This window comes from Tetrao urogallus (assembly GCF_951394365.1).
Source record: "Tetrao urogallus genome assembly, chromosome: 4".
In the NCBI taxonomy this organism is placed as follows: Eukaryota; Metazoa; Chordata; class Aves; order Galliformes; family Phasianidae; genus Tetrao; species Tetrao urogallus.
Window position 1 is genome coordinate 16,176,234 of NC_136817.1, and position 25,095 is coordinate 16,201,328.

At 37.1% G+C, this 25,095-nt stretch overlaps 1 protein-coding gene across 1 annotated transcript in view; it reads left to right on the forward strand.

The window, feature by feature from the left end:
• Positions 1-25,095, forward strand: part of CCSER1 (coiled-coil serine rich protein 1) — a gene marked incomplete at both ends in the record, with an annotated part of 554,815 nt that overhangs the window by 100,532 nt on the left and 429,188 nt on the right. Inside the window, one exon of the mRNA XM_079534492.1 lies at positions 10,391-10,502. Within this exon, the coding sequence (XP_079390618.1) occupies positions 10,391-10,502 (112 nt within the window). The remainder of the gene's footprint in view (positions 1-10,390; positions 10,503-25,095) is intronic.

Here is a 25,095-nt window from a genome sequence, read left to right on the forward strand (position 1 = left end):
TTACAGAGGTGTCCAGACAGGTCTTGAATATCTCCTTAGAAGGAGACTGCGCATCCTCTCTAGCCAATCTGTTTCAGTGCTCCGTCACCGTTGCTGTAAAGTTCTTCTGCTTGTTTGTACAGAACTTCCTATGTTCTTGACCTCTTGCTATATCCCAACGAGAAGAGCCTGGCCTCATCCGTTTGTCTCTCACTTCCCTTTAGATATTTATAAATGTTAATCAGATTTCTCCTCAAATCGTCTTTTCCCCAGGCTGAAGAGACCCAAGTTGCTAGATCTTTCCTTGTGTGGGAGATCCTCCAGACTTTGTCATCTTTATCATCTTTACAGCCCTCTGCTGATCTCCTTGTAGGAGATTGATGTCTTTTTTTGAGCTGGGAAGCTCAGAACTGGACACAGTAGTCTAAATGTGGTCTCACCAGGGCAGAATAGACAGGGAAAGTCACCTCCCTCAACCTGCTGTCTGTGCTCTTTTTTAATGCACCCTGGGATACCATTGACCCTTTTGGCCACAAGGGCACACTGCTAGTTCATGGCTAACCTGTCATCTACCAGAACTCCCAGTACCTTCTCCACAGAGCTTTTATCATGTAGGTCATAAGCTAACCTGTACTGATGCATGTGGTTACTCCTGTCCAGGTGCAAGCCTTTACATTGCTCTTGTTGAATCTCATGAGTTTCCTCTCTGCCCAACCAGTGATGACATCATAAAAGGTTATGAGGTTGGTCAAGCATGATTTCCCTGTGGTGAATCCATTCTGATTACTTCTGATAACCTTCTTCTCTTCCAATTGCTTGAAGAGGGTATCTAGAATAAGTTGTTGCATCACCTTCCTAGGGACAGAGATGAGGCTGAGTGGCCTGTAGTTTCCTGGATCCTCCTCCTTGTCCTTTATGAAGATTGCAGTGATGTTGGCTATCCATATGAATATGTATACATTTTTTAAAGGTTTCACTGTTCCGTGCTGCAAGTGAATTTATTCCATTACCTTCAAAGCCTGTCTGTAAGTAAATCAGTGCACCTACTGTTTACGTGGGTGGATAGTGATAGGGCAAGGAGGAATGGCTTTAAACTGAGACGGGGAGGTTTGGATTAGATATTAGAAGGAAGTGTTTCACACAGAGGGTGGTGTCATACTAGAACAGGTTGCCCGAGGAGGTTGTGGATACCGCATCCCTGGAGGCATTAAGGCCAGGCTGGATGTGGCTCTGAGCACGCTGGTCTGGTGGTTGGTGACCCTGCACATAGTAGGAGGTTGAAATTAGATGATCTTTGAGATCCTTTTCAACCCAGGCCACTCTATGCTTCTTGATTACCATACATCCTAGTCTAAATGACTAAGCTTCTACTTTCTGTTTTAATGGGCATTCTTACCTTTCATTTATGAGTCTTCTTGCAATTTGGTTATATATGATTGTTGGGAATCAGATTATTAGTGTTTCATTGTGACTTCATTAATTTATTCATAAATTTAGACATGCTTTTTATTCATGTCTATGTAACACTCATATACTGAAAGCTAACAAATTAAAGCCTGTGACGTTGTTCTAACTGATGATGTGTTACCAAAAGCAAACAAAGATTGGTTGCGGTTTTAAACCTTCTAATGTTACTCTAAAGCAGTACTTCTTGATACTGAGAAAAAATAACAGCATATTATTGGAAATAGAATATGCTTTTATTTCATGCTTGGAGGATGATTTGAAGGATTCTTGAACCAAAGTTAGCTTTAAGTAGTTCAGTGTGAATAAGGAAGTATTTTAGAAAGTAGCCTTAAGCATAAATAGATATACTTTAAATGTTTTATGTGCAGAGGAGTTACTATTGAAAAACGAACCTACTTGGATTCCTATAAATACAGTTATGGTTGCTCCTGGTGCTGCTACAGGGTTTCATCTCTGCTGAATTTGCCGCAGGCGCTGGTTGCAGAGAGGGTAACAGGATGATCAGATACTGAAGATTTCACATGAGAGAAAACTCAGATTATACAAGATGAAGGAGATGACTGGCAAAACACAGTCTATCTGGTTAAGCTTGTCTTAAATTGTAAGCTGGAGAAGAATGAAAAGGAATAAATGTGCTACCCTTTCCTTCTCAAGGGTCCAAATGACTGTCATTCTGTCAATACAGTGTGCTTAGCAGAAAGGAATGCAGGGAGTTCTATAAAGGTGGCAGAGCCTGGAACAAGCTGTCCAGGGAAGTTGTACAATCTTTGGAGATATTCGAGACCCACCTTGACGCTGACACGCGTGACCTGCTGTAGTGAACCTGCTGTAGCCAGGGGAGTTGGACATGATGATATCCTGTTCCTTAGGAGGAAGTTTTTCACAGAGAAGCACTGGAACAGGTTGCCCAGGAAGGTTGTGGATGCCCCATCCCTGGAGGCATTCAAGGCCAGGCTGGATGTGGCTCTGGGCCGCTTGGTCTAGTGCTTGACAACCCTGCCTATCAAACTAGATGATTATTATGGTCCTTTCCAAACTAGGCCATTCTATGATTCATAGAGGTTCCTTCCAATCCCTGCCAGTCTGTGATTCTGTGCAGTGTATGGGAGGTAGGCCATCAGCATCATCATTATTTGATTAATCAATGTTTCATCACAGGCATGACTTTCCATGATGTATTGCCAGTAAGGGAATCATTCTAGGCATTAACATTTTAAAAAAGCAGCTGCTGCTTATAGTTTGATTTCTTATGCATAGAGTGTGAACCAACTGAGCCAAATATCATATATGATTGTTGCCCTATTATTGCAGTGGCAATAAACGAACTTAGGGTACAAATGCAAGGGTGCAGATAATCGCATGCTCTAGTGTGTTAGAATTTCCTGGCTTCTGATTAATGTTGTGCAATGTACCCTTCACAAGTGGGTGCCAGCATTGATAGCACAAAGCAGATCTGTGTGTGTACAGCCTTTGTGAATACCATAAAAGAAAGAGGAAATTTGAGAACCTGCTAGAATGTATTTCATTTGTCCATAATGGCCCTGTAATTGTTGCTATTACAGAATTTCGGATAGTGGCTGTGGTGTGTTTAAGAATTGGGCCTGTGGTTTTATTGCAGAATTATTACATTAAAATCATTTGAGGACTGTAGGCATATAGTCACACTCACTCTCTTAAGTATTATTCTGGCCAATATTGTGAAATGCAGCTGTTTCTAAGGGACAAGAGGCGCTAGAGTAACTGTTGAATTAATAACAAAATTGAGATCCATTTAGTTTCCTTTTTTCCCAAAGACTGTCAGCTAATTTGCGATCAAGGCACAGGAAAATTAGGCTTTTTTATTATTGAAATAATTTTTTTATTAGTGGTGCAAAAATGGCTTTGACTCAAAGCACCTTGACCTTTTATGTGGCCTTTAAGAGACTGAAAGACTCCTTGGGCTTAAGGGTTTTAAATTAAAGAATTAAAATGTTGTGTTTTGCTTCTGGGGCCAAGAAAGAGAATATTGAAATGAAATCATACACTTGGTTTTGCTGAAGTGTTTAATGAAGCTGATGTTTGGAGCTAGGTAAGAGAAGGGCACTCTGAATTAATTAAGAAGAGATCACATTCACATGGTGAGGACAGTGCTAAAATACAGTTATTACTGGGCTTATCACAACTAATGCACTTTGTTTAAAGACCCTCCCATTTGCAGTGCCAACAGCTTTCCTAGGAAATAACCTTGAGTTACCCATTTTAAATGCTCCTTTTTGTTCCCTCAGTCCTTCAGTCATACTTAAAACTGGATTAAGTTAGTGAGGTAATTTATGGTAGACCCTCTTGTTTCCTTTTTGTGTATTTGTATGTGTACTTTTTAATGTTATTGGCCAGACTGGAAGAAGTGTTTCACAGTTCTTGGTTCTCCTATCTTTGCCTTGTATGAGGAATATACACAGGGCCAGGCTCTCAGCTCTTCCCTGTCCGTTGTTCAGAGCACTTCAGCTCATCGCCTCAGCCTCATCGCAGCAGAGACATCCTTAACAAACAGCGTGCTAAAATGCAAATGTCTGCACTGGGAATTGGCATTCTAGAGTAATTAGAACATGTTTTCTAGCTCTCGGTAGTTAAAAAGAATGTGCAGCTGGATAATTTGGCTCCAGATATTGCTCCCCTGTGTTTCAGTCTCCTGTTTCTTACACTGGTAGTTGATAGGAAATGTATTTAACACCTCCCATGCCCCTGGCTGGTTGCCTTTTTTTTTTTTTTTTTAACTAAAGCAGAATGTTTTTAGATATGAAACACGAGTTGTTTTCCAGCCTTGATCTGTTTCTCGAATGATGAAATATGATAATTTTAAATTTTATATTTACAAGTGGAAATTCTTGGAATTGTCAGTGTCCAACTCTTAAATCCAAAAGTACTTCAGTGTTTTCATTTCCCTACATCATGAATCTCTTATGCTTCACTGCAGGCTGAATATGAACATTTCCCTTCTGTCTTGTTTAAACAGGTAGTACCTGCAGTTAATTTCATCACTTATAAGTTGTGTCGAGGGAGGCTATTTTCACACTGTGCAGTAATAGCCAATTTTTCTCTCTCCTCTTAAAAGAAAAAAAAAAAAAAAAAAAAAAGGAAAAACTACAATCAACAGTATTTGAATAGCTGCTGGAACTGTCACCCCTGGATCTTAAAATCTTTCTCTTCTTCACAGATATATGTTATATTCATTAGCTGTTGAAGGCTTCATACTGTCCTACTATTTGGGGAATTTTTTTTGGTTGGTCCAGAGTAGAAGAAAACCACTTGAAAATAGTCATTCTTACTATTTTTAGGAGAAACAGCTAAGAAAAAAAAAAAAAAAAAAAGAGGTTGTTTTTCTTCTTCAGATGCAGAAATCTATTCTGATAGTGAATGATGTTCTGGAGCTTCTTAAACACTCCTAGTGGTAAATATATGGTTTTAAAACAGTTGGCAATGGAAGAAAAAACCTGCATGAATCATTGAAGGATAAATTGAATTTGGGGAGGAATTACTTCTAAAAGCAGTAGTGATCCCTTGTGATGGTATTACATGAAGTTAAAACATATTTTTTTCTTTTTCTGTGGAGTTGTCCTGTATATGACTCGTAGTTGGTATGTATCTTTTCTTTCATTAGGATATATATTAGTAGTTAATGATAGTGCGTAGTAAAGATGCCCTTTCAGTTGTATTATTTTGCTATAATTATTGGCTAGTCTATGCAATCACTGAATTGTGAATCAAGGAGGTACAGGTTTACTGGAAAATACCATCACATGCGAAAATACCATCTCGCTTGCATGTGAGTTACCCACTTTTTCAGAAGACATTAACTGCATAGCACACTGCAGAGGGCACAGAACTGAGAGAGAGTGGTTGGTAATCTAGAGGGTCGTGCTGCCATGCAGACCTGGAGAAATGGGCTGACAGGAACCTCTTGGGGTTCAACAATGGAAATTGCTAAGTCCTGCATCTGGGGAGGAACAACCCAAGGAAAGTAAAACAAAGGCACTAGTGTGCATGCTGGCTGCTCGTCAGCTGAAGGCAGCTCTTTGGAGAAGTCCTTTGTAGTCTTGGTGGATACAAGTCAACCAAGAGCCTGCATTGTGCCCTTGTGGCAAAGAAGGCCCATGGTATACTGGGCTGCATTAGTTACAGTGTTACCAGCAGGTCGAGGTGAGCAGTCCTTCCTCTCAGCTTTGGTGAGTCCTCACCTGGAATGCTGAGATCAGTGCAGGGTTCTCTTGTACAAAAGAGGCATGGAGCTCCTGAACAGTGCCTAACACGTGTCTACTGCGATGATGAATTTGGAGCATTTCTTCTATGAACAAGGTAAGACTGTTTAGCCTACGGAAGAGAAAGGAGAGAACTTATTCATGTGTATGCTTGGTGGGAGAATGCTAAGAGAACAGAACTAGGTTGGTCTAAGTGTGCCCAGTGCCAGGCTAGAGGCAGTGGGTGCAAATTAGAACACAGGATCTGAACACCAATAAGTGCTTCTGTGAGGCTGTGGACTCTCCTTGCAGATCTTCAGAAGCTGCCTAGGTGTGGTCCTGGGTGCCCTACTTTGGGTGCCCTGCTTGAGCAGAGTTTGGGCTTGACGGACTTGGATTTAAACATGTACACTGTTTTGCTGTTTACCTTTCCTACGAATAGCTGGCTGCTGTGACTGTGAAGAAACACGAGAAGTTCTCATGCTCCCACTCCATATCCAGATAGAAAGCTTCTGCCCGATTTGTTTTGCAGCATAGTTTAATTTGACTTGCACAACTGTTTAGCTATTGTGTAATTGTACGAAATCATTCTTATTTTGACAGTGGCCTCTAGAGGCTCCTTCAACCTTAACCATTATTCTGTAAATCTGAGGTTGCTACTTTCTTGTAGTGCTTGTTTGGAAATGAAACAGCAATTGTTTTTCCAACGCTACAAACTGAATAAAGTGATGAGGCCATTGCTAATTAAAAATAAATAATAACTTCAATTTTCCAGTTTCCTCCTGGCAGAGGTGTGCACATCTTATTTTTTTCTCCATCATCTGTGGAGCAAGCTATAACACATTGTGGAGAGGAGAGCTGAGCTTTGTTTTTAGGATGATATACACAAACCTAGCAGTAGTTCAGTCTCAAAAAGCAATTTTTGTTACCACTTTGGGATCTTGTTGCAACTGAAAAGAGAAAGTTAAGAGAACGCTAGAGGTTGACAGAGGTCTTATAGTGTATATACACACAAAGTAAGGATTTTGGGGATGATTTACAAATGTAGAGCCTTTTACTTGTATTATTACCCTGAGTATTTTATATACACATAATACAATGTCTCACCTCACTTGTTATATACTGCAAGCAAAGGGCATGGATTTTATTCACACTGAAAAAAAAAAAAGACAACTTGGTTTTATAAAGCATGGAGCTAGGACAAAATGGAAGGGTGAGATGAATGACTGTAATGAGGAATTTTGCGAACTTTCCATGTAATATCTCAGGATACAATTATAATTATGTGGCAAAATGCTCAGCAGAAATCAGTCAAAGCATCTCCAACAATACTAAAAGTTGCAAAAAAGTGAAGATTAGAAAATATGAAGTAAAAGAGCTAAAGTAACTAGCTACATGAATTTACCATTCCCACGTGAGTGATGTCTTGTTTGTTTTTGTTCATAAGGAGTAATGATAAGAGGCAGAGAATGAGCTTGCGTGGTCATTTCAGGAATAGTATTGTAGACTGGACCAGCTGTTTACATTGGTGATTGGTAGGTTTTCAAATACCAGCTCAAGTAATTAAAATATTTGCTTTCTCTATTTTCTTCACAAATTCATGTGGTAAGGATAAATTTGTAAAGTTCTTACTGTCTTTTAAAATGCCAGCTGGACACTTGAGAGGATTATGGTTAAAAGGGGTAATCTTTTAGTGTACTGGTTTGACATTATGATGTTTGTAGTACTTTGGGAATCTTAAGAGACTCAGATTAAAGAGTCCAAAATGTAGTAGTCAGTAATTGGCTTTTTGGGTGGTAACATTGCCCACTGATACATAAAAAAAAAAAAAAAAAAAAAAAAAAAAAAAGCGTATGAAAGAATTGAGACTTAAGAGAAGTTTGAAGCATGAAAATAGTCTCCTTAATAGAGTAGAGCCCATCCCTATCATTGTTAAAGATGAGTCTTCATTCAAGCACGTTCTCATTATTTTAATGAACGTTATGAACAGATAATAAAGGAATGCACTCCAGTAGATAAAAATTAAATGCTGTCACTATTCATGACATTTTAGTTAATTATACTATCCCACAATGACTTGTGACTGTTAGCACTGAAGCTTGAGATAAAAGGGAGGGATCACAGCAGCTTGCAAAAGCTGTACCAAAGCTTATCTCTGTCTTGAATGGAAGGATAATAAATTCCACGAACACAGATCACCAGATGACCCAGGTTTTTCTTTAGTTGTAAATTAGGGGATTATACAATCCCTGTATAATATTAATTATTAAACAAAGGCAATTTTAGATTTTAATTCATTCATGAAATTTTATAAAGGCTGGCAGACGAGCAGTGTCATCTTTGTTACCTGCAATTTTCTGTTTTAACTGCTTTTGTAAAGCTGCTTTGATGGACTGTGGGTGATCGTACTCTGTTGTGCTATGTGATGTCAGCAGACCTTTTACAAGTAAATTAATGACATGATAGTCAAGTGTCACAACTTTTCTGAAAAAGAAAAAGAAAAAAAAGGAAATAATTATTTGCTGTGTCCTTTTTTTTTTTTTAAATCAGGTTAAAATTCAGGTGTTGAATTTCAGTATCGCTCTCTGACAAACCTAACTTTTTGCAATTCTTTGTCTATAAACAAAGACTCTAATCTATATAAATGTTTTTATTTGTACATATTCATTCATTGGTTGTAGTGAGAAGATACTACTTTGTGCTTTTCTTTGTACCTAACAAATAGCACATGATAATACATCATCTGCTGGTTGAATGCAAGATAGGAAGACAAAAATGACAAAATAATTTTATTTTTATGTAATATCTCTAGTTCAATGCATTTTGCACTAGTTCTCTCCACATTTTTTCTGTGTAGGAACCTGTAACATATATTCCTCTTACATACCTGTAAGCAGTATGGCAAGTTTTCTTTTGGTATCGGCATGTTTTGGGGGATGGATGTTTGTGATAATGATCAAGTACTGAGTAACACTGGTTTCAAAATAGGGGAAGTCATGTTTCACTACTAGTCATCTTATGTGTCTACCATGCACAGTGTGTGCATCAGTAATTAAACAAATTAAACAAATGGCCATAAACACTGTAGAACGTAAAATGCATTAGACATAATTACATGTACTCTGCAAAAAAGATTTTCTTCCTTTTAGAAGAAGCCCAATTTTAGGATGTTCGTGCTTCTTGCCAAATGGCTCAGAATTACTTTAAAAAACAGAAGTACACATTTCAGACCTTTATTTTAAATACTCAATCCTTTTCTGTCCTATTACTTACAGTCTATTCTCAAGCGGCCTTAAAGCACTAGGCATTGCTCCAGGGTGTGTGTTGGGCATGCCATGTGTCTTGATGTATGCTGAATTCATGCTGAATGTAATTTTAATAAAACTCAGGGTAAAATGCCACTATTAGCTGTTCTCCACTGGCATCCAATCAAGGCAATATGAATGACATTTTTACTTGGATTTTAGACCTTGTGTAGCTGAAGTGTGTGCAAATGACAAATTGCCTGTGGTCAGCAAGGAGAATGCACATGATTGTGAAGGTTGGATGATAAACTCTCAGAAACAAGTTTTATACTGATGAATGTTACTGTTCAATATTCTCAGCTCTCACAACCTTGTACAAATGTGAAATAGGTTTTTCTTGGCTTTTAATCCTTGAGAACTTGTGACAGTCATCCTTGTTACAGTTGATGTTATTGGCTGTGTATATACGCACATGTAAACCCTACATAGTGGTGTATGTTATGCATGTAAATTATGATGTGATCTGTTTAAAAGATGAATCACCACATTTCTTCTTGTTCACATACGACATAAAATAGTATCATAAATGTATAATATAGGAAACTGGTGTGGCTTATTTGCTGCAATGAGCATTTGCTTCCAAATTCTGCTTGGTACATAAAGGTACATCTTGGCTGTACAGGAAATTTCTATCTTTGAAACACCTAGCAGGAAGGGGGGGGGGGGGGGGGTGGTTGCTGTGCTGATATATTACTAGTGACATTTACACCTGAGATTTTGGAGTATGTATAACTTCTAACAAGAATAGCTGCTTGTATGGAGGTCAGGTACTTCTGGGTGTTCTTTTGTTAGTGCTAATTGAGCCAGATGCTCAATTGAAATATGTGGTTGTTCTTCTAGTTGTAAATATCATCTGAGTCATATCAACTAGCACTATAATATGTAAATAATTTGTATTAAGAGAAAATATGAATAAAAGTATCAGATATCACTCCTAAACCACTTATATTTGGCCTTTTTGGCTCAAAGTATGAGATGTAAGACAAAAAACTACTTGTCAGAATTTCTTTTAAATAGATTATAATTCTCCTTAATTTCTATTCTCATTTTTAATCTGTGATGAAGAGAGAAGTGCATCGTATGTTAATTTTGAATTGGAAATACGTGTCCTTTTAAGGACTCACGTGGATCGAAGAGATATTGCAAATTGACATCATATGTTGTGCCAGGTGAAACTTAGAAAATGAGAGTGGATATACTAGTCTATGGGAAATAGAAGTGCCACTTTATGAAATATAGAAACAGTAATGTTTCCTTCACAGATGACTACAGCAAAGTCTGGAAAATCATTTCTGTTTTGGGCTATCACAGCATGACCTATTACATGTATATATTTATGTATACGCATATATGTATACTTTTTTTCTTTCAGCATTTAAAATACACCCTGAGATCACTTCAACACTGGGATTTTTATCTTTGCAGTTTGTCGGGAAGACTCGTACCAGTCGATAGTCTCATGTGCTGCTGTAGTACTTACCCCAACAGTGGATACAAGGAAGAAAGAACAGATGCCAAAACCTGAAGCGTCTAAACAGTGAGTTATTCAAATAACATGATCATTTATGAATGCAATGTGAACAAAGGGTATTTTCATTCTTATGGATGCATTTATACACCTCATTTCTGTTTCACTAGGGGTTACGCTTAAGTGTTTCCGTAAACAGAAATTGACCTGTGACTAGGCTGCTTCTTTTTCTCACTAGTCTACCTTTTTATCCAAGGCTTTGATAATGAAGTATACAAAAAGAGTGCTCATTTATCTTGTGAAAAATTTACTTTTTAATAGGCTTAGCAGAGTGATTGCCTTTGTTTAAATAATCCTCTCATTCTTCTCCATTTTCAGTTGCTTTTTAGAAAGATCTTAGTTCCTAAATGGTCTTCTCATTTGAGATACTTCAATATTTTTCAGTGCCTTTTTTTACTACTGTGTTACAAGGTATGATGACATCCTCAAAAATATGGTAGTGATCTTCCACGGAAATTCTAAGAAATTGAGTATAATGTGATATCTTACGTTAGACAAAAATCATGCCCAAAACATATCAGACAGGTTGGTTGTTCCCTAGCAATTTTTTACATGGTCCCATACAACATTCTTGTTTCTAAAGTGGAGAGATTTGGCATGGTTAGAAACAGAGGGTTGTGGTCAATGGTTCTATGTCCAAGTGGAGGCCGGTCATGAGTGATGTCTACCGAGGGTCTGTCTAGGGTCTGGTCCTTTTCAATTTATTTATCAATGACCTGGATAGTAGGATTAAGCTCACCTTGTGTGGCGCAGTTGATACAACAGAAGGAAGGGATGCCGTCCGGAGGGACCTGGACAGGCTTGAGAAGCAGGCACACAAGAACCTGGTGAGGTTTAACAAGGCCAAGTGCAAGGTGTTGAGCTTGGTTCAGGGCAATCTCAGGTATGCATACAAAATGGGAGGAGAACTTCTTGAGAGCTGCCCTGTGGAGAAAGTCCTGGAGATCCTGATGAATGTAAATCTGGACACGGAAAAACAAAACAAAACAAACCCACACCGTCAAAAATTCAGTGAATTAGATATTAGACCTGAAACCTTTGGGTCAGATTGAAATGTTTGCACTGCCACATCTGTTACTAGTTATACAGTGTCTTTAACAGGAGGTATAAAGTCTCTTTTCCTCATGTACGTCTAGTCTTAGTACAGGTCTATGGCCTAAGTCAGTAACTTATTGTGGCCTCTCAGTCTGATGATAGAACCATTTCTTCCTAGTCTACATGTATTTGAAAATTTAACGTAGTACATTGTCTGTCACCTGTATGTGAAGTAATGTCTGAAATACTCTTTGATTGAATGTTTTTGTTATGCGGCTTTCTAATTATGAAAAGATTGGGAAGGCAATAGGCTGCAGAGTAGCTATGCTGAAATACAAACTTCTGTGGTTAATTCAAACAATATAGTACGTTTTTGCCTCATTTGCATTAAAAGGTAAGCCTGCACTGTTATTTTATTGCCTTTTTTCTCCACTATCAGCAGTTTCAGCATTTCATAATCCCTTATGAATTTAAAGGAAGGTCCTTTATGTGTTTAACAAGTACTTGAGACTTTTACGATAACATCTCCTTTTCCCCTTTGGCTTGTGATATTAGCAAGTATATTAATATACTTTGTTTTTTACTTATTATTTTATTCTTTACAACCTGACTAGTGATATCCTTTAAGTTATTTAAGTTATTAGATGTATATAATATGCTCAGATATCTAAGTAACGTGCTGTAGCCTCTGCTCCGATTTGCACTTCTAAAAATTTAACTTGTAGCTCTGGAGTTCTTTCATTTAAAATAAATAAATAAATAAATAAAAAGTTGTGCTTAGTTAACAGTATTGTCATGTTTAAAGCAACATTTCTTACAAATATATTAGAAATGAAACAAACATCTTTCTGGAAGAGTTTTACATGTTCTAATAGGAGTTCGGTAAACTGTCTCTAAACATTCAGTGTAACTGTAGGACTGTAGGGTGGACGAAGTATATTGCTTTAAGGAGATATGAAGTGCTGTGAAGCAGCAGTGTCCCATTTATTTTTATCTTGTCACTTTATGCATGTAGATCTTTGTCCCCATACCTGTTTACAGCTGAAGATTTAGAGATTGTCTAAATATCCAAGTGCCGTCTGTTTTTCTCCACTGTAGACATTAAGCAAGAAGAAGTTCCTGACACACATCGAATTTCCTTTACAGTAGTGCAGTGTTCATGTTATGTGCACAGATGAATTGTAATTACTTGTGTTTGTAATGATCTTACTGAAAATGACCTAATAACCTTCATGCTTAGATTTTTATGCTTACTTTTGCATATGTACCTCAGTGGTTATGACTTGCCTGTCCCAAAATTGAATATCACAGGATTGAGCAGTGGTCAGCTCTCTGGCAATGAGCAAATATTGCTGAGTTTTAGGACTGTGGACAGAGTATGTCAGAGTATGTCAAAATGCTTTCTGAAACTATGTAAGGAAGCAACGTATAATCCAAGACACAAAAAGTACATATTAATGAAAATCAGATAATAAAAAGTTGAAAATAATTAAAAACAACTGTGTAAACCTCAGTGGAACTATATGCAAAATTTTCAGGACACAAGAAACTGTGATGCCTGAGTGAGAAAAAATACCATTAGTGTGAATTGTATAGTATTTGACTAATGATGTTTGGACTTAAACAGAAGCTGTTCAGTGACTTTAAATAATGCACTGTATTTGATTAATGTAATTTTACTCTAACCAGCAAAATATTATGCCAGAAATGGTAGCAGCAACGCAGAATTCTTTGAAGTGTCAGTGATTAGATAATGTCAGGATTGGAGAAATAAAAGACTGGGTTTTTTTTTTTTTCCTTTTATTTTTCTTGAACTTGCAAAACATTTCTCCAGGAGGCAATTTCTTAATGATACCTAGGGAATTGTGCAGGGAATCACAGTGACTGGTTAGGTGCTTACTCATGGGAATCAGGATAAGGGAGAGAACTATACCTTTAAGCAACGTGCTGCACTGTTTAGTACAGGTGATCAGTTTGGCATCTCGGAAGGTTTTTGTGTATGTACAATGGCTGCTCCAAAACTAATGCCTTCTGTCTTATTATTTTAGCCCATAACATCAGAGACCATCAGTTGGTGTTATGGCAGTAGAGGTTGAACCTTCGTTCCAATGTTTTGTTGCCATGCAACAGATGGCAGCAGAGGGGGCGGCCTGACAAATGGCATCTGACGTGGGAGTGTGTATGGAGCAAAGATGTGCAACTGAATTCCTCCGTGCAGAAAACACTGCACCCAATTAACATTGATTGATATTTGCTGAATGTTTGTGGCGTGGAGCCCTAAGAGTGGATGCGAGCACAGTGAGGTGGGGACTGGTGCGTTTTAGCAGTAACCACAGCAGCAGTGTGTCCCCTCCACTGATGAGATTTTTACAAGCAAATCATGTAGGCTCTTGTTAATCGCCAACTAAAATGCATAGTTAATGGTGATGACTACGTTTCATCAAGAGAAGTGTGACCAGGAGGTTGATGGAGCTGATTCTGCTTCTCTACTGTGCTTTCGTGAGACCATATCTGGAGAGTTGTGTCCAGCTGTGGGGCCACCAGCACAAGAAGAACTCCAGAGGAGGGCCACAAAAATGATGAGAAGGCTGGAGCGGCTCCCCTATGAAGACAAGCGGAGAGAGCTGGGGCTCTTGAGCCTGGAGAAGACTCTGGGGAGACCTTATAGCGGCCTTCTACTACCTGAAGGGGGCCTACAGGAAAGCTGAGGAGGAACTTTTTATAAGGGCATGTAGCAACAGGACAAGGGGAAATGGTTTTAAACTGGGTTTAAATTTAAAAACTAGATTTAGACTAATTATTAGGAAGAAATTCTTTACTGTGAGGTAGTGAGGTGAGACACTGGAACAAGTTGCCCAATGAAGTTATGAATTCCCCCTCCCTGAAAGCATTCAAGGCCAGACTCGATGGGGCTTTGAGCAACTTGATCTAGAGGGAGGTGTGTCCCTACCTATAGCAGGGTGATTAGAAGTAGATGATCTTAAAGGTCCCTTCCAGCTCAAACCAAACTCCCTAATTGTCTGATCTTCAATTTGTGAAAATGTAATTGTTACATTTGAAGACACTGATTGATGCCTTTTGATTTTTGCAGCCTTGCCTAATTTTTTTCAAGGGGAAAAAAAAAAAAAAAAAAAAAAGTATTCTACTATTTCTTTCACTCGCAGGTTTTCTTTTCCTTTTTCTCTCCTTCCATCTTTTACTTCTACATATATATATATAGTATTTAGATAAATTTCTGGAAATAATTTTTTCCCCTTGAAGTGACTGTTCTTTTCTCTGCCCCTAAGAATGACATGAAGAGTGATCCTCTACTGTCAGGTTGTGGTACCCCACTGCAAGGTTTGTATCTAGTTTGACAGTCTTTTCAAGCAGGCTTGTTTTGGTAATGTGTGAAATGAATGCTTTTCAGACTCGTTTGGACAATCTGATAAAAGATGATTGAACCGTTTCAGTTTCCAAGACAATTGTGATGATCTGTTCTGAAAACGTGCGTCACTCCTTGCGTAATACTAATGGTATATGGGTGCCTGTTGTTGCTCTGGAAATACACTGATTTGAAAGCTGTGGTTCCAACTCAGATGAGAAGCAGTAAAAGACACATCAGCTGAATTGCAGTATCCTTAGCATAGCATTTTAGTGATATGTAAGGGATAGAATTTATATCAATTTCTTCAAAGCAAGTACTTCAAAATTGGGTAAAGAGTTTGTAGTGCAATATACTTATATTGTCAGTTGTCATGTGTCATCAAAATCACTTACTGAACTGATAAGAATCAAATATATTTATGTAAGGGCCAGATGCTTTCCAAAAATTGCCTCGTGTGTAGGTACTGGAGCTCCTTCTTGGGGAACCAGGTGGACCTGTCTCTTGTGGGCTCGGGCCTTGAAGGGTGTGCTGTGCACATGACAATCTCTTTGTTGTTCCGTGCTCTCACCCGTTCTCTTCACGAGCCACTTCCTCTGCTTTTTCTCACTATGCATAGCAATGCGGTGGAGTCACAGTCACTTCCCCTCCCTGGCACTTGTGCTCCTCACAGTACCCTGTAGCACCCCTCTTTTGCTGGTGATTGTGCAGCTGTTTCTCTTCATAAATTTAAATCGCACTATAATTGAAATTTCCTTGTTGTTTCGTTCTTTTGTCTGTGGAACATAGTCTAAGTGCTGCCTGTCTCTCGCTCACATGACAGACGATCTGCAGATATGGAAATTGCAGTAGGTATGTCTGGGAAGGTACTTTCTGAAGTAAGGTAGGGTGACTTCTGTGACTTTAATGGGGGCCTTAGTGAACAGATGGGTTTTGCATGTTAATGTATTTCTTACCTCAGAATATTTATATATATCCTAGTTAAGAAATAGGGGATGAACTGTGTTTTTCATAGTAATAGATGTTGGTTTCCTTTGCTAAAGTTAGTGAACTACTAACTTAGTGAAATACTAGTTTCTTTTTGAAGACGTAAATATCTCTTGGAAAAATATTTTCTGCTAGATTTTTGAACCTTTAATTTTTATACTAGAAAGAAAAGCATATTATAAATATATAACTGAGTATATTCACTATGTAACAAATTGATAATAAAAACGTAATCAATGTAATAAAGAACAAATCAACTTTATTTAAAAGGCACCATTAAGCTGTTATATTTGATTCAGAACTCATTTTTTGATTATTCCAATTTCTCTTCTCTCTGCAGTAGAGCAGAGGGAAAAACAAACTATAACTCATGGATATAACAGTTCTGTAGATTCAGTGTATATCAATGTATATTATGTGCTTTTTGCACATAATGGGAAAATGAGTTATTTCACTCTACTCATGTACTCATTTCTAGAATGGAAAACATTTCAGAAAATAGGAAATACAGGATATTTACTCTTTTTTTTTTTTTTTTTTAAATTATTTGCTATTCCATAAACCAATCACATGAATGTCTTCAGTAGGCGGCTTAGGTTGGTAACCTTCTTTTGTTTGCTTTAAAAAACAACCAATAACACACTGTATTCTATTATTTCTGCTGTTTTCTGTGTCCTGCGACTGACAGTAGGAAAATGAATTTTGTACATTTGCGAAACTGCTAATGGTTGTGCGAAGAAAATAAGATGGTACAGCAAAGCAAATAAGGCAGAAAGTATGTATCTGATGTATTCTCATGTTTCTTGTCAGTCTCAGTAACCAGCTATTCATAAGAAAGACTGGCAGAAAAGCAAACTAGATAAGGATTTACATCAGAACACATTAACCAGGACCACATCTTGACAGTTTTTTGAAGATGCCCAAGGAGGGAGACTCCACAGTCTCTATGGTTATCCTGTGCAAGTGCTCAGAAGGTATTTGAATTATTGCTGATATGACTGCATTCAGTGGTATTTCTTTAAGAGTTGAAGGTGTGGAATATTAATTAAGGTGCTTAATTGAGTCAAAGTATGGAGGGTCGAGAATGCTACAGTATTTCCGTGTTGGAGTAATTGTGCTCGCTTCAAAATAAGGCTATTGCATTGTATCATTGTGTTGCTGTCTCGCTCCAATTTATAGGAGGGAGAGGAGGTTCTTTTATTATCTATATAACCGGCGTGAGATAAACAAACAACGGTTCAAATGTTGGTCCGACCAGTTTATTACAGATCTTAATTAGGGAAATGGGGAAGGGGAGGACGGACACTATTATGAATTAGGGTAATGGGGGAGGGAAGGAGGGCAATAGAAAAGAAGAAGCAAGGAGTCTTTATAGGAAGCAAGAGGGAGATAGTCACGACCATGGATCCAGCAAGGTTCGTAGTTCAGTCTTTGATCTTCAGTAGTGGTGGGTCGTCAGGCAGAGTTGTTCTATTGATGACGACAATGATAAAAACGACGGTGAACATGGTGATGATGGCCCCTTTTCAGTGGTTTCAAAGTGGTCGAGTCAGCTGTCTTTGGAGTGACAGCTCAAACCCAAGGTGGTTGAGTCAGCTCTCCTTGGAGTGGTAGCTTCTGGCTCTGGGATCTCAGCAGAAACTCCTTTGTTCCCATCTTCTGGGCCTTGCCAGCAGAGAAGAGGGAGAAGGGATGCCCATCTGCATCCTGTTTTTCACAGAACACGATGGTATCATTCCCCAATTTTCCCATACCTAGCTGGAGCTGTTTAGTCACAGGCCAGATCTTCCGCCAATAAACACTCCTGAACACTCTCTTCCAGAGTCAAGCAGCTCTGGAGGAAGGGATTTCAAATGCTCCCAAAGTGATATCAATTGTCACATGGTTAGCATGTGACATCGCTTGCCTCCTCAACAGATCACTCAGAGTCTCATCACAAGAGATACCTCAGGAAGCAAACTTTCAGTTAAAAAAACAAAGAAGGATTCTCACAATTGCTAATCATAATTAATGAAAGAAAATTAAGGAAATGAAGATGTGTAGAGAATGTAACTGCTGAAGGATGGTGTGTCTGAGTTACAAATATATAGAACTTTTGAAGACTAAATAGTTAAAATAGCTTAAATTGGCAGAGGGTGCAACTGAAGTTGACTTTAAATAGTGAACTATGCAAACTGGGCATAATGTAATTATGGCCACGTGGAATTCCCCAGCTTCATCAGCTAGAAATGGGCAACATAATTGCGTCAATGGCTACAATTTCTTAATGAGATCTGAAGTGAGTGCAATAAATATTTTCTCAGTAAACTAGAGTTAAATTTAGAAAATGACTCTGATTTAGCCTCAAGCTACAGTAAAAGATGGTTTTGTTCCACCCGTATACCTAAAATTATATAAATTTGTAATTTTGTACTGTTATTTTTGTTTTAGTCATGTACAGCTAATAAGAATGTCTTTCAGAGTAGGCTCATCCACAGCGGCCCAAACCTAAATTAATTTTTTTTTACTCCTAGTTTAAATCAAAATCAATGCATTCTCATGGTTGTTTTCTTCATTTTCTGTGAATCATCATGTTCTCCACTGAACATTTCTGCCATATTTTTAATCGTGTGATTTTACTTGTACTCTGACTCCAGAAACTTACCAAAATAAAATACATCAAAATCAATAATTCTGAAGTATTTAATTAGAGATCTGAATTGAAACAATGCCAACTGTCACCCCAGATACATAGGTAAAGGCAAGTGCTCAATATACATTTGGTTCAAGAATGGAATAAGTGTTGTACCGTAATGCTTACAATATTCTGCTTTCTTGAAATTGCTGAAAATTATGAGTCAGACAGAATCAACTCAAACGCAGCAACCAACACCTGGTCTCTTTGGCTAAGTGATGCACAGGCTTAACTTGGAAAACACTGGTGGTGTGCTGTACTAAATATCAGTAACTTGCAGAAAGGAGGCTTTTTGCTAAATTATCTTTTAATGTGCGAAATCAAAAATATGTACAACTGGCTTGAGCTGGGTTGTGTTGAAACATGTAGTAGGAATAAGAACAACTTGTCTAAGTTAATGTCCTTGAGTATTCATTGCAAAACACTCTCAGAATATACATTTTAATTGGAATGTAACAGTACATAGTTATGTCTAGACATGACGTTTGTTTGAATTTAAGTTTTGAGCTTTTTATTGTGTGCTGATATTTGAATGATTATGTATATGTATTAGGAGTCTTTAATACTACCTGACTCCTTGAAAAAGAAACGTTGCTGTAGGCAGTGCAATCAGGAATGGTTGAGAGGTTCCAGGAGACTGAGCAGCTGGAACGGGACTGTGCAAGTGGATGTCTGCTATTTTATCTGGAGATCTACATCTAACAAGTTGATTTTCTAAATTGTAGCATGTGTTGCTTAAAAAGTATTATTTCAATAAATTATGGTTCTCTCCATTATTCTATGTGGCAGCTACTGAAGTCCTGGAGAGGACACATGTTTCGGTAGTCTATTCATATGCCATACTACAGCAATTATGAAGGCAGCATTACACCCCATGCATGGTTAAACTTGATGCCTAGTTTTGCCTAAAGAGAATTTACAATCGTTGTGAGATTTCACGAGAGAAATGTTTTTTATAAATACAGAACTGAGAATGCCAGACAAATGCCCATTTAACTCAGGTGGGAGAATGAGTAAAGTGCCAGCTGTGACTATTAACTCCCTTTGCTTGTATGCCAAAACTTTAAGAACTTACAGAAGTTATGGCTGTAAAATTGAGACAGAAATATTTGTTTAACTTATTTGATTCAAGCTTGCACAGAATTAATTGCAAGTGTGTGACATTAGATAAGTGCTCCAGAAACAGAATTGTACTTTCTGGCATGTAAAGGCATCTGCTGTTGTTAAGCTGTAATTAAAGTCATGTTTGAGCCACAACCTGTGATTGTGTGAGCTTTATCGTCTCACTGAGAGTTTAAGCCAGGTTTGGTCCTATGCTTTATTGCAGCAAAAATATCAATTTGAGGTGTTCTGAGGTGGTAATGTGGGGGGAGAAGGGACCAAGAGGATAATTTGCTTTGTAATTTAGAAGTGTGTAGTGTTTGTATTAAAGTTAATCCCTTGTCCTTACAAATTAGATTTCAAAGCATAATTGCAGCTCAAATATAAAAATTAATCAGCTATGTTATTATTTGTGAACAATTAGAGCATTGTAAAATGGGAAACAAATATGAAGGCAATATGTATATATATATGCATGTATATATATATATGTATATATATATATATATATGCAATGCTAAGCCTGAAGTACTTTATTTGTTTAGACAAATGCATTGTAGATTAAAACTAGGGGGGGCGGAAACAGATTACAGATCAGTGATGTATTTGTTTCACTTTCATAGTAATTTGATAATATCTCTGAAGCATAACAAAGAACAGAATTTCTTGGTAATTTCTTATTCACACTGAAAGATGGGGGAAAGAGGAGGGATGTTAGGGACGTGTAGGTAGATTTGCAATTGTGATTGTATGTTATAGCTGTTGGAGCATGTTCTTAACTCAATGTCTCCTTTCAGTGAAAACATACTCAGATATTCTTTTAAATATGATCAGTGAAAAACTGCCTTGTGATGGTGTTACCAATTTTATCGAGGGGGTTTTCTAAGTCCTGTACTTTGTAGAACATTCCTAAAAACCGTCATCCGGCACAGTGGCTTTCTTTATCAACTTTGTTAGCAAATATTATGCTAATGAAAATCTTAATATCTTGATTTAAGTAGGAGTACTGCTGCAGTAAACCAAATTGAATCAGCATGCTTCTTGGAATATAGAAATAATGAAGAAGGAATGAATTACATGTAAACTGCATGAAAACTGTGCATACCTGCTGTCGCATCATGCTTGTATGGGGAGGGAGGAGGTGATCATGCTATTTTTAGCATACCATCAATGGGATTTCACATTTTAATTTGCAAAACGAGATGAGGAGAGATGCAACTGAAGTGTGCATAACCTAAACAGCAAGATTTGTTCTGTCTTGCAGAGTGAAAAGAGGTATTAGAGAAAGCATAGAAACAATTTTAAGAACAGCTTTCTTAGCATCACCTCCAGCTCCTTTGTTTAATTGTTTCTTTCATTCTTCTTTCTTTCTTGGGGATAATGAAGCTATGGAGACAATATCACCCTTGTTCCTGTAGTTACATTTTCAATGTTCTTACGAGTAGCTCTGGGAGTATGGATTTTAGTAACTCTATATGTGTTTACATTGAGAATTGAGTACATTGTGATTTACTTGCGTGGATTTGCTGAATGCGGAGGTGAATGGCTGTAAGTAGAAAGGTGAAGTGATAGTGTTGCTGTTTTCTTTTCTCTTCTTCCTCTCCTGGCTTTTTCCAGTTGATCTAGTGGCCAAGCATTTGTGCGATATAAGACACCTACAGCAAAAAGAAGGAAAGCTAGGAGATGGGCAGGAAGGAAGCAGAGGAGGTAAAACTGAAGGAATGCTGTGTTAACACATTAGGACACAGGCAGTGTTGGTGCACTTGGTTTGTTTGAGAGAGAAATTTGCAAGTATATTGAAATAACGTTATAAAACCAAATTATTGTACTAAGTAACAGTTAATATGAGATAGCTCAATGCTGCAAAATTTACCTGTATGTCTGTGAAACAGATATGAGTTCTTCCTTGTGTGGTATAGGATGAGGATGCAGCTGGGTTGTTTCAGGAGCGTGCCTGGCCAGGCATGTGGCTACTATGGAACATTTCACTGAAATTTGTGAGGGAAGCTTTTTTTCTTTTCCCATGCCATACCTGTAAGTATTACGTGTGTTACCCACAAGAGGTTCATTTTACGAGTCCTTTGGCTCAAAGAAGGATTGTAACTTGTTTTGCTTTTACTTTAATCTTTCCTTTATGGTTATACAATGGAGTAATATATAGCTTTATATAGTTTTTGTTGCAAATCAAAACTATTTGCTGCTGCTAAAACATTGATTAAATATGTAGCAGAATGTTTTACAAATATTTCCACCTATTTATAATCTAGATTTAGAGCTTCCGTATCAGCAGTATACAACGTGAACTTTGTTCAATGTTTCAAAAAAAGAGAAGCTGGGAAAGAGAACAGTGCTTGTATCATAACTACTTCTTTCTGTGCTGAACTGTTTAGTTAATTATGTTTAGAAGTATTAGTAAGATGTAAATATTTATCTGCATTTGTTCTAGCAGTCATGTGGGGTATTGCAGTAATGCACTGGGGTTAAATCATTTACAGACTTCTGAAGTTCTCACAGAGCTCCATGTTTTGACCTGTGCAAATTAAGATGTCTGACTAAAAAGAAGCATGAATATATTAGACAGAAGAGATGTTTTTTCAAAAGCAGATCCAAGTATAGCATGGGCTGCCAATTAACCTGCAGTTCTCTCTTTTTTTTGTTGTTTCTTCAGTTTTTTTTTCCTCCTTCCAATATCAGCTGTTTCTTATGTTCAGCAAATCCCTCAGATCGCAGGAAGATTCCTGGCATGAGCAAAACAAGGAGAAGGAAGAGAAACGAAGATTAAAAGGAATTACTAGGTTTGAGCTATGAGGTAAAAACAAAGGAAAGCCCAGGCAGAGGAAAAGTAAGAGAGGTAGCTTTGAGGTAAATTTTCCTGTGTGTTTATCATACATGCTTATTACCTGCAGTCTTGGCTAAGCTACCTATCTGCCTCGCTATCTGTTTGTTTATACAGCAATTTATAGAGTGTTTAACAGAAAATATGGCAGTGTTCATTTAACTCTGTCATACCAACCTGCTCCTCCAGATTTTACTATATCCTTTATTATAATATAAATCTTGATATGTCATTTTAGCCAAGTTTACTAATTCAGAAGATACTGAGTTAAGAAGGACTCACCTCTCCTGACAGTAGTAGGAGCAGATGTGGCAGAGACCTCAGTTCAAGGCCTCAAAACAAATATAATGAGAACAAAGAAGAGAAGGCATTCCTTTATTTTCAGAATCATTTCATGTAATTTTGACTGTATCTATCTAAGCATTTAATACACACAGTATAAAGCCAAAACAGGAGAAATAGAAGTCTTTTTTGCCAGATGTACAAATTGTATGGTGATGACAAGTTATTTTGTCCTATAGTAAGGTTCCGTAGTGGACCCTACTGATGAGACTGTACTTTAAGCCTTAATTTTGTGATCCTATTTAAATCTATTTTTATCATTTTCTCAGAGTTTACAATTAATAATTAGTACAGAAAATTGTATTATAAAACGTAAAAACATGCCATGTACTTTCATAGCCGAATAGAAGTCACTTATTTCTTGTCAAAACAACAGTACAACCTACTAGGGAGAACTAATGGTGAAGCTAGAAGGTAGTATATATGAATTGATGAGAATGCACTGTTTTTCAGAAGCAGGATTTTTATTTTTTAAATCCTGTTTTGATATTAAATAATTATTTAAATGTATAAAATATAGTTAGTATATACCTAATATATTTTTCTTTAATATCTGATTGAATTGAAATGTTATCATATACAACTATGCTGTGTGGTAATAAATACTATTTACTATTTCTAGGGATTATCAAGTTCTCTACCCTTCAGCTCTGTTGCATTTTAAAATTATATAATGCTATTATAATCTGGAGTAAATACAGTACAGAAACAACACCAAAAAAGTTTTATTTAATAAATCTTAAAAAGGCAAATCATAAATCTTAATCGATCCTCACGAATTTCTTATGTTTCTTAAAGACATCATTTTTTCTTTGTCATCAGGAGACAGAAATACATTTAGAGAACTTGGAATTTGGTAGAAGCCAAGTACAAAAACGAATTACTAAGCTGAACCAGAGTTCAGAAAGTCTCAGAAAGGAGTCATATCCCCATTCTAATGGAGAATTTTAATATTGATTTTATCAAGGCTTGTTTATCCTAATATTTGAAGATGCAATCCATAAAATTCACCTGCTTAAAGCAGTGTTTATTGTTTCCAGTTTTGTACTATCTGTATATTTATGACTTTTTTTTCATGTGATAGTACATAACAAAATGTACTAAATACTTTTAAATTTCAAATTTATGGAAGTTAACTTGAATTTATAATGAATGGCTGATAAACTTCAGGGAATCCATAATTTGAATGGAACTGGACAGTCTTGATTCCAGCTATTATAATAGATTATTCTTGAAAAAGCAACCACTGAATACATATAATAGAGTGGTTTCAGTCACTGTGGAGACAGCTAAATGTCTTTCAGCATGGCAAACCACTGTGTGTATACAAGAGAAATTGGGTTAATAGTTAAAGAGGATTCTTTAGTAGTTAAAGTAGTAAAAGTACTAAAGTAGTTAAAGAGGAAGAAGAAAGATTAAATAACATGAAATGTTTGAACCAGAAGCTTTTAAATGTCTTTGTACAATATGACAACGTTGTTTTTTTGTTCAGTCTTCCTGCTTCCCTCACTCTTTTGCTACTCATTATTGACATTAGAGATTTTGACTTGTGTAGCACAAAGCACTTTGCAAAGAGGATTAATGAATGAAAAAGCAGCGTGGATAAATTATTTTATTTCTGGGGCCATTTACAAAAAATCTAATCCATTCTCATAAATCTTAGTTCAAGGCATCTGTACTGTAGTTTCACACTTGCTTTGCCATACTTTTCTCTTTATGTGCTTAACTTGGAAATAACGTATGCACGAGCTGGGGGAGGAAGAAGTATGGGAAAACTATTGGTTTGTGTTTCAGTGAAGCTTGAGTGTTATTAATGTAGGATTGCACAGTCGTTATGAATCCATGCTTTCGCTAAATCACAGAATCATAGAATCGCTAAGATTGGAAAAGACTTCCACGGTCATCCAGTCCAACTGTCTACCAATCACCAATATTTTCCACTAAGCCGTGTCCCTCAGTATAACATCTAAATGTTTCTTGTGCACAAATCTGGTGTTTGAGTTAGCCGTATTATTTCTATTATGTTTCTGGTCCTTCACATTATTGTTGTATCTTAATTCTGGTATTTGTTTAAAGAAAGAGTATCAGAGTGAGTACTTAAAGCATCAAGTTTGCAGTACTGCAGATATTAAATCAAAGTATTTAAGGTATTTCTTATTAATCTAAAAAGGAGATTTTTTTAATGCATTCTATGGAAAAATTTCTTGAGAAGCTTGATGATCAGTAATGCTGAGTCTTGTATTGAAACTAGTACAATCTGCAA